The sequence below is a fragment of the Pocillopora verrucosa genome, chromosome 8 (genome assembly GCF_036669915.1).
Source record: "Pocillopora verrucosa isolate sample1 chromosome 8, ASM3666991v2, whole genome shotgun sequence".
Lineage (NCBI taxonomy): Eukaryota > Metazoa > Cnidaria > Anthozoa > Scleractinia > Pocilloporidae > Pocillopora > Pocillopora verrucosa.
This window is the reverse complement of record NC_089319.1, coordinates 10,117,275-10,128,354: the sequence shown is the minus strand read 5'-3', so window position 1 is coordinate 10,128,354 and position 11,080 is coordinate 10,117,275. Positions and strand designations below refer to the sequence as shown.

At 36.5% G+C, this 11,080-nt stretch overlaps 1 protein-coding gene across 1 annotated transcript; it reads right to left on the bottom strand.

Moving 5' to 3' along the window:
• Positions 1–1,085: 1,085 nt before the first annotated feature.
• LOC131778887 (uncharacterized) lies at positions 1,086–10,837 on the bottom strand. Its single transcript, XM_059095368.2, has 18 exons — positions 10,695–10,837; positions 10,481–10,502; positions 10,047–10,121; positions 9,146–9,276; positions 8,151–8,253; positions 7,696–7,737; positions 7,397–7,464; positions 7,018–7,093; positions 6,796–6,867; positions 6,443–6,544; positions 5,899–5,961; positions 5,490–5,600; positions 5,079–5,109; positions 4,450–4,619; positions 3,656–3,712; positions 3,422–3,530; positions 2,841–2,863; positions 1,086–2,242 (listed from the first exon to the last, which is right to left on the bottom strand). The coding sequence occupies exons 1-18, from the start codon at positions 10,745–10,747 to the stop codon at positions 1,793–1,795; spliced, it is 1,758 nt and encodes a 585-aa protein (XP_058951351.2). The 5' UTR covers positions 10,748–10,837; the 3' UTR covers positions 1,086–1,792.
• Between the last annotated feature and the right edge of the window lie 243 nt (positions 10,838–11,080).

Genomic DNA, 11,080 nt, shown 5'->3' with positions numbered 1-11,080 from the left:
GCGAGTTGGCGCTGGGAAGCTCGCGAACGTTTATTCAACCGTCCATGTCTGTTTGGAAATAGAGTCGACAGTCGCCAAAATTATGCCTGCCCTGCACTCCCCCACTCCCAATCCTCTGCTTATTTTTGACCGTCACTCACCCTCTTGGTACAAATTTATTTCTCTCCTTAGTCTTCCGCCCTAAGAAGCGGCCATAACTTTCGCCAAGAAGATGCTGAGCACTCGACCGCCAAAATTACGCCTGCTCTGAAGGCTAAGAACTACCTGAAGTTATGCCTTTCGGAGCTAAATAAGGTTTATGGCAATAGGCAGGTTATCTTGCAATATTTCGCGGATTGTATTTTCTCAGAAAGTTCGAAATTCCTCACATTTTTTTTCAATTATATTTTATTTGTTAGCGTGGCGGGAGATTGAGGTGAAGAATATTTTGTGAACTCTTGTCGTAGCGTGAAATTGCTCATCACCGTCATACTCGATTAAAAGCCGCCCATTGATTTGGCCACACTTAAAAAAACAAAATTAACAAAACAAAACCTCGAATAAACACCCCATCAAGTCATAAGAAAGCGGCTTTATTGGAATATTACAGGTACGATCAGGTATGAGCTCCATCTGTCCATGGTAAGGCTCTATCCGACAATATGAACCATCTTTTAAAGAGCCCTTGCAGTTTTTAGCAACTAAAAAAAACCCAAAACATTAGAATTTGAACATGTTCAGTCTATTTTACTTTCTATTTACGACTGTGATGTCAGTGATTTTAGAAATATGAATCAGAAATAAATGGACACCGCTCTTGAAGAAAACGCTGCGACGTTTAATCGTATGAATACGAAAAGAAAAGTACAGTGGCTTGCTTGATTTCGAGGACGGCGAAGTAGTAAAGGATATACGGTGGAACTTTTTATTTGATTTGTTACTTTTTAAGCGAGTAGACTTTTCGGCGAAGTCAAACCATTGGTATGAAGAGAAACTTTAGAGGGGTCTTAACGCGTCTCTGAAAGGATAGTTGACGCCAGCGCCAAGCGCAACCTCGCACGACACTGATTCGTATAAATCATATAAATTGTCATAGCCTAGAAGCTATTTTTGCCAGAATATGAGGTAACAGTTCAAACAAAAATATCAAATATGGTATTGCACCTACCGTGGGCAAAAAGGGGGGGTTATGATCAGTCAAGCGCCTACAATTTGCGTCTTTATATTTTGCGTATCAAATTTTAAATTTCATTTATGTGCATTAATATTTTTAAGAATTACAATACAAGTTAAATATTTGCTAAAACTCTAATTTTCTGAAAAAATATACACATTTTTACAGTAGAAACTCAATTGTGTTTTAAGGTGTTCTTGATAAATTTCTACATACATTTCTCTCGGCTATTAATTCTTACACAGCATTTCTCATGTGAGGTCATTTGCATTACGAGGGTTAAACTGTTGAAACAAACGACAGGATTCTTGTACCTCCAAATGTTTCTGTTTCAAGATAGAGCGAATTCGAGTGTGTCTTAAAACCAAAACTATGTACCTACACCTGCCAGTCAGAAAAAGAAGAAAAAAGTTGAAAGAAGCTTATGAGAACTCAACGTAAAGCGATGTCGGCAACTGCTTCGAGCGTGGAAAGCAAAGAGAGGCTAAGGCATCTAATTGGTCTGCTGATTGGTTGGGAGGAGGGGCACGCGAGTCTACTCATCCAATCACTAGGAGAGCGCACAAATCCAATATTGACACACACCCCTGCACAACTTCGTAGCCTGTGCGTGATTCTGTCGAGTCAAAAAATTGTTCATCATTTAGCGAAAACGAAGGGTTTTGGATTTAAAAAACCCTTTTTACCACTCGCTACATGGTTCGCTTCTTGAAGTTTCTCCAGCAATTGTTCAACTTCGTCTTGTTTTTCTGTAGCATCACTCTCCTTCGGTGGAGTTGACCTCAGGGAACCCAGTCTTTGAAGTCGAACCTTCCCTGTCATTCCAAACCTCTGGGGAGTCACTTGCTCTGAGCGCAACTTTCGGGTCGTCAGCGAATGACCATCGCTGATGTTGGATGGCATTGATGAACCAAATTCCTGAACTCGGACTTCGCCGAAGTCTAACAAGGTGTCCGTTCTCTGTAATCTCTCCATTAACGTGTTGTATATTGAATCTAATTCCGGAACTTGTTTTCGTGGTGTAATGACTAGTTCTACTGGAGTGGAATCTGCTGGTTTGACCGCAGTTGTACTGTTTTCTGGCATCTCCTGTTAGATCACGAATTCAAACATACATTAGAGTACTACCTCTCAACCTCGTCGGCCCAGGCTTTCTCTCTTCCCCGCACCGAAAGCTGGAGGGAGCTTTCTCGTTCTCAGAAGCCACGTTTCTTTCGAAGAGAAAAGACGAGATAGACCTTACAAACGAGGTTGTACTGTCACTTTCTTTTTGAGAGTGACACGCATTTGAAACATTGGAAAATCTAGCTTTAGCAGCTCACTTCCTCCCTGATAAATACCATGGCAGACCAAAAGAAAAGGGCCTGCTCACGACTTATGATCACCTCACGACTTGCGCGCTTGACTTAAGGGAAACGGAAATAACTGTGACACAGGCTAGCGCGCAGAGTCTCGTCGCTAATTTAGCGTGCCGTTTTGAATCACTAATAACAATTTATCTATTAAATTTTAACCGCCTGCTCCTCAAATACTGCGAGCTTTCAAGGAGAGGGATCAAAGGAGAATTCAGCTTAGAGATTTTCAGAATAAGAAATGCAGCAATCGCACAAATTCACTTTGAAGCACACTGTCGTTTACACTTCGTCAACTTGGCCTCTGGCCTAAAATGATAAAATGGCATAAATACCTTAACCTTGGACTGCCTGGAACCTAAAATTCAAGCAAATGTTTCTCAATAACAGCATGGATATCAGTTAAAGTAACATAAATGAACGAGAGTGTTTTGCGCTTAAATAAATCAGCTAGTTTATTAACATTATCTGTAACTTTCTCGACAAACAGAACATACTACACACTGATTTTCTTTTTCTTTAGAATCGTATTCAAAAAGGAAAGTTACATTCTGATGTACACAGATCAGAGATAAAACTGATCGTCATTCAGTTGGTACTTATGATTGGCTGTTCTTTGTGCGTGGAAAGTTAAAATCAGACACCAAATTGATATCTGCGGAATGTCACCAGAAAAGACGTCATGAGAACACTGCTTTAATAGCGCTCATGTAAATAATATCGTTTCAACGTTATTCAATCAAAAAGCTCTCTGACGGAACAAAGATTCTGATTGGCGAGTAGTCAACAAATATTACCTGTGGGAACGCTAAAAAAATTAAACCAATAAAATCTCTGATTTCACAATTCAAGAGGGAATTTCCGTATAATCAAATATATTTGCCAGTGAGATCATCAACAACAATACCTCGATTACCTTCATTTTCCGGATTTTCGCCAGGATCTTGAAACAGTTTCAGCTTTTTGTAATAACCAGAGTACTTCTCCTTCATGTGTTTATCACTTCTTTGTTTTAACCTTTGGGACTGCAAAGAAAAAAGATGGATTGTGTAACCTGTCACTTAGAATAATCCACTTTTTGATAACCTTACAAGTTTTTGCCATTAGGATTGGATATATATGAAAGCATGGCAGATTGTAAGAGACAAACCTGTGTTTCCATGTCCCACTGTAAGTTCTGTGACATCACATGTGAATTGTAGAGGTCCTATGAGGATAAACAAATTCAAAAAACTTAACTTGAACTTGTTTCTAAACGTGATCAAGGTAACCCATTTTTAGACCCTCTGTTAGATGCAAGTCTTTGATTTATATTTTTCTCGCAGGCCCTCATTATCAGCGCTCCAGCACGAACGTTATTATTTTGTATGAAAGTATTTGGCCCGCCTGAGCAACGCGCGCTGGCGAGAAGTTCGCAAAGAGTGTAGCCTTACTTTTAGTGCCAGACTCCTGGCGAACCTCTCCCCCGACTTGTCTCAAATCTTCTTGCAGGCGGAGAAACGACCGTCCTGCGGCGCTAACAATGAGGGATTGCTCGTAAGCTGATAGCTTTCTAAATTTTTGTACGTTAGACAGTTATTTTACGAAATGTGTTGTTTCCTCCAATTTGATTTACATAAACCCCTAACTCCCAAGGTCTGACAATAAATTCTTCACCCTGTCTGCCATATATTTCTTGTCATTTTGGCATCGAGCATTTGATGTTAAATTTAAAAACTCCCCAAGTTGATATTATTCTTATCTCCTTGATACCTTTATGCTTGAAATTGTTTTAAATTCCTTTTTGGTCGCTCCTGGGAGTTTTATAATTCAAGAAAAAAAGGAATTGAAATGTGGACTCTCCGACATGCATTCTTTAGCACAGTAAGAAGAAATAGAAAATAGGCTAAACCTTCAAACCTAGATTAGAAATAACAGCCTTTGTACAATCAAATATTTTGTTACCCTTGGAGTTACTAGGATTCCCTGATGTCCAAGTTTTGAAGTCCTTGATAACTTTGCTGAAGTGGTTCCATCAAATTCTCTATAAAACTTGAAAGATCCTACTGATGAAGCACTTAATCTTGTTATGTCGATTTTCTGGTGTTGTTCCTCTTCTTTTGTAACTCCTTCATCTACAAATGCACATACATCAGAGTGAATACCAGCCGAGTGACAATAACTATCATTGATGAGACCTCTTGAAATTGGGTTTTGGACAAGTGAAACACTCTTGAAAGCCTGTTGCAAACAGTCATGTCATAGGAACAAGCAAAAAAGTTACTGCAAGGCTTCAGTGTTCTCCCTTTCAGGTGGTAACCAGTAATATTTACCACCTACCTAGTAATTTATTACTCAAAGATTGCTTGAAATTCTTGAAAACTCAACAGCTAAAAGATTGCTCTTGACTACTGGTTTGAAAATTTCAGTTTACCTGTAGTGCTTAAAATACTAAGAGAAAACACTCACTGAGGCTTGGTAATGAAATTGGCTATTCTAGCCTAAATTTACCTTGAATAAGGGTTCAGAAAACTAATCACCACAAGCCAATTTTTGAACCAATTATTTGTGACAAAATTGATAATATTTCTTACCTTCAACTTCTTCCTTGTGCTGTTGGGCTTTCTAATATTAATAGAGATTGATAATCAACATAATATTTAAAAAAATGTCCCATGGACATAAATCTATTTTATGTAGGTTTAATAAACTTTCAACTTTTTTCAAATGCATGATGAAATTCTCCAAGTTTTCAGGCCATTCTTTAATTAGCAGATATGTCTTCAAGGTGTCTGATTTTAAACCAGGGCATCTGTGTCATAACAATTCTTGGATTTTGCCAAAAAGAAATGTCAATCACATATCATTATATGATCAGTTACAGCACTTAAGGTACCTGAACATCTGAGACAAGGAATGATACACAGCATATTTGTCATGAAAAAATGAATGATACCAGTAAGGAGAGTTTGATTGATTTTTGTCAAATTTCTCAGATAACTTACAAATCTGAGGGGAGGTTTTTCCAGTGGCTTTAATTTTCTACTGACATCATTGAGGTCAACAAAAGCAGTTCTTCGGGAAGTTCCTGTATAGCCACATCTGGCATGCATCACCTGGCAAAAATAAGCAGAAATGTAAGGCAATGTATGCACAGGTTCTAATTTAATTTTTTTCTAGATTCAAAATTTATCACATAATTACAAGCCAAAGAAAAATAAAAAACAAACTGGTAGGAAACAATTTATGCCAAGAAAACAAGTTGAGCCACAACATAAAACTAGCTGACTAAATGTATACATGTGTCAGTATCTCTCAGCACACATTGCATACCTACAGTATATGGCTTCATGTCATGATGTATACAGAAGTTCATGGTAACAACAACCAAACATTTCTCTTCGTTAAATGTACCTTTTTATTTGAGTGATCCAAATGATCACAAAGTTCCAAGGATCTCTGCTGTTGCCTGCTAACCTAGAAGAAGTTTGAAGAAGTATAAGGAGCAGGTACTTAGAAAGATTCACAAAATCTGTTATGTTTCCTTTCTTGTTTGCTGTGGATAAGAAAAGGTTGTAGTGTATCATCACATGAGTCAAGTTGTTCATTAATAAAATGACAAGGAGTCAAAAAGCACCCCTGATTCTGAGACAATAAGTCCACACCCCTTATTTTGAGTTTAGTCACACTGCACAAGTCAAAAGAAATCAACAAAAAATCAAGAATCATTATTACAACATAGTGCAGTGCAAAATAATTTGTTCAAAACCTTTGCCATTTGATATTAGTTTTCTTCCTTCTTTGACTTGTGAAAAAGAATGCACTGTGAAAGAGGGCAGCTCAAACACTACCTTGTTCCACTCTACAGCTCATGGTAATGGCACAATAGATTCTCCACCCATTATGAACATTCAGAAAATTCAAGCCAAACAAGCAAACCGTCATTAAGCTTCCCTACCAGTTCTATTCTTGGGTTACTATCCACAAAATAATCCTGGTGTAGAAGTCTCCATGAAGGGACATCCTTGTTATGGCTCATACTCGATCTAACAGATCCTTGCTAAAAGAGAGAAAATGTGCAAACTCTTCTTAAAAGATTCTTGAGATTTTCTAGGGGAACGTTTGCGTCACTGTGCATGGGACATGGAAAAAAAGACAGTTAATAGTGTAACATAAAATACATGTGAGAGGAGGTGGGCATCCTCTCTGGCAATCTAAATAGTTTACATACATGTTTTTTAATATTTTTTGTTAATATCATAATTTTTGCTATGATCATCATCATATCACTATCATAATACAAAATTTTACCTCATACAAAGTGTCTAAATGACGAATCTTCTTCTCATCTTCTGTGCAAAGGACTGCTTGAAAATCACACAGCTGATACAGAGAACAATGTCAACACCCAAAAAATGCAAACTATTATTAGAATTAATTTTACCTTGCTAATTTTTAAGAATGCAATTATAGTTACAGTTCCAATAATTACAAAAAATAGCATTTCTGTAGAAAGTCATATTCAGTCTGTACCTTGTACAAATTATTCTTGTCCACACCAGTGACTTGTGGAAGAGGTTGAAGCTGCACGTCAGTGTCCCGTTCACACCTGAAACACAGCGATGATTAACCTTACAGTTAAGCCATTGATGATTGTCACAAATCTCTTATAATTCAAACACAATTCACTACAAGGATCAGAAACAAGTGGCACAGAAACTAACAGGGAATAGTTAAATAAATTAATATAAATTGATCTACTTGAGAACTTTATACAAAAAAGAAATCAGTTGTGATCTGAAAGAAAAAGTTAACTTGAAAGTGAAGAAAAAACAGTTATGGATTTATGATTATTACTTTTCTATTGGAAAAAAGGCAGCTCCTTCAATGTTTTATTAAGTCTTCTACTCACAAGAGCAAGAGATCCAAGAATTCATAAAGCATCACACGATCAGCAACTTGTCTTTTCATGTGTTTGATCTGTTAAAAAAAACGCACAAATGTCTTAAAAGATAGGCATGCAATACGTACAAAAGCTTAGGAGTAGGACTGGCTTTCAATCAACTTTTATTTGAATCAAAATTAGTATTCCTGATTTCATCACATATTGGTTTCTAAAACTTTTAATTTTTGATAAAAAAATTTAAAATTGACATGAATTTATATGAATTTATTCATAATTCTAAAACAAGTTAAAAGAGCTTCACTTACGTGTTGCTTCAGTTTTAATGGTGAAACAGCTCTTCCGCAGATCTGAAAACAAAAAAATGCAGATTCACTATTTAAGAGAGGAGGACTACCCATATATCAAACACAAGATCAGGCTTTCTCTGTTGAATGCAAATATTGTTATTTAAGGGAGAAAAAGATTATTTGAAACTATGTTATTATTATCAAGAGCATTTAACCCTTAAATCCCTAAGAGTGACTAGCTTCCAATTTCTCCTTACAATATCATCCCTGAATCAAACATTAAGATCATGAGAATAAAGGATATGATCACTAACTAAAGAAGCGCTTGATTGTTGAACAAATTCTCTTTGTCATCACTTAGAAAATATAGCAAGAACAGTATGGAGAATATACATACTAACATCAGGGTGTGAAGGGTTTAGTTTTATTCACTTCGTATCATGAATTCCTACTGAGATAAAAATAAACATCACCTTCAAAGTTCTAAGTAAAGTGTGCTCATCAGTAACCAAACCCAGCATGTCTTCATGTTCATACAACTGAAAAGCTACACGAACTTCTCTTAATTCCTGAAAACTGAGACAAAAAGTTGTGATTAATTGTTTTCTAACTTTGTGACAAATTTTTTAACTATTAATAAATGGATTTGAAAAATATCCCTCCCCAGTTGGAGGAGAGTCACTAAAAATTTCAGGGAAGAGAGATGTGCAAAAAGTTTGGAACTTTAACAGATTTTCAGAGGGAGAGGGGTCAAAGTCTGGTATTAAGAAGTATATTTTAGATATCTATGGGAAATCACATCTAATGATTATTCGTAAAAAGGTGTAATGATCACAATAATTTACAACTACATATATTCACAAAAGAGGAGGTCAATTGTTGTTACAGAATATACAAAAACAGTGACACAATATAGCACAAAAAGATGATTTTAACTTTGCAAAAATTAAAACCTTTTCCAGATGCAAATTTTGTGTGAGTTGCTAATAAGAGACTAGAAAGGGATATTCGGAGTTTGAGCAGCCAATCAAAGCTTGCCTTCAATGCTATCCACTGTTTAGGTATATTCCAATGTTTCATGATATTAAAAAAAAAAAACCATTCACTTTGTCATAAATTTCAGAATTTATTTCATAGCAACTACTGGAATTTCCTTTTCCCAGAGTCTTAAGCCTTGAAATATAAAAATATATAAAAGTCAGACCCAATCCTGTGATTCTTTAAATTTTTAAAAATAAAATTTGTGAGACACACCTTATATATATATATATATATATATATATATCACTAACAGTGTAAAAAATAAATTTTTTACCTAATTTATTCCATTTTATCTCTTTCATCTAACTTGAGCAACTAGTGTACTTTATCTACAATCACTCAACTGACTGTTTTTAGCAACCATTACAGAGATTGTTTACACAATTACTCACTCTATCCCAAGATTATCAGTATCATGTCAGTTTACCTTAAATATCTGTTTGAAAGCATTTCAACAGCTTTCTCTATGACTCTTGAGTTGTACAGTGCATCATGCATATTGTATGTACGGTGAATGTCACCATGGAGACACTTGATATCCAGCATGTTTGAAATGGACTGAGCAAAGATAAGCCAGCAATGAAAAAAAGTGGAAAGTACATAAGTCAAGTTTTTTGTCTCCTTTAAAAATAAAGACAATCTATCTATGTGACTGATTCACATGGCCGGCTTAAGTTTTTTCTGGCTTGTGAAATACCAAGGAACTAAGAGTAATGCTTTTCTACAAAGGAAGGGATACTTAAAAAGTATGTTACAGGCTTCTCCCAGTCCCCCTCCCTAATAATAACCATTTGGCAAGTCTTTGTGGCAGCCCATTAAACTTGTAGCAAGAGGCACTAAGAGAAAGCATCTATTAGGTCCTTGCCCAAGAACTAAAGGCACTTATCAACTAAAAAAATTTCTTAAATCTGTGGACCTAATATGAAGGATTAATATGGTACATGGGTGCAGCTTGGGTTGTTAAAAGGGGGGTTACACCAAGTACCATCCAAGGTACCTTTGCGACCATCACTGTCATGTTGTGTCTAACTAAAAATGACATTTTGTTACAAGCGCAAAGAGTAATGCATGCAGCATAGATTCCTCAGATTATGTTGTTGTCTTTTTTTCCTGCCTGAATTTACAGTTTTGTGTGTTACTGACTTCAAAGTATAATTTTAGCCAACGTGGGAGCTACAGGAACCCCTGGACCACCCCTTCCCCCCAAACAAACCCACAAACACTTCAGCTTGGTCTCGGATGCTTTAATGATCTGAATATTATATCTACCCTCGCAGAGGTAAAAAGTAAGATGTCTCCTCTTGCTTCTCAGCCTCTCATGTACATACCTTTGTGCTGAGGCCATTGGATATATCCTTCTCAAGTTCCTGGGGAACATTTTTATGAAAGAGATCCTTTCTAAACTACATGCGAAAGAAAAATATTATAAGTGAGGACCAAAAATTACCATGTCACCTAATTCGAGACTAATTACTTCTGTCCGTGCATCCGGTGTTTTCTATATGACGAACAGTTTGCGTCCCAATCCTGAGCTCACAGAAATCTAAAAACACATTTTACCAGTACATAATAAATAAATAAATGAGGATCATCGGAGCCAAAATGCAAAGAAAATTACTCACACACTGGAATTAGCTTTCACAACCCCTCACGAACAAAGAAGAACAAAGAAAACCCGAAAAGAACATCTACTTTGTTGTCTTCACGACGTGTAAATTGAGGGTTGCAAAATGAAATAAGTCATCTAATGAAGAGAACTTACCCCCAAAGCCTTTGCCAGACAGCTGTTTGATTCAAAAAACAAAAATAAGAGTGTTGATGTCAGTTGTGCCCAATTACAACGCAATCGAACGAATCCAGTGAGTAGAAAGAAGATTCGAGAACAAATCTATTGCAATTCGATCAACAGGATGCTAGCTGCTGGATGCTAACTGCTGGAAAAAATGATAGTTTCATAACACAGCTTTTAAACCTACCGTAACTCTTCCCAATTATAGAAATCCCTCTTCCTTGGATACTTGAAATGCATTCCGACGAGAAAATTTACTTAATTCGGCAGATGAATGAGCAGCTCTTCGCCGCAAAAGTCATTCTTCTCAGCTCAGTTAGTGCGTAAACTCCATGACAACACGGTCCTTTGGGACTGTCACAGAAGAACCCGCCAATCATTTGGCATTTCCAAAATAAATCTTGGATCGGACAAAGGGATACGGACGAGACAAATTACGTGCCATTTATTCAATTAAAAAAAAATGATGAAATAACCTAAAATTATCAAAATAGATGACTATTGCAATGTTTTGAAATTATGACTGGATTCATTCTTTTCCATTACTTCTCATCCATCCCTGAACTAAATGTG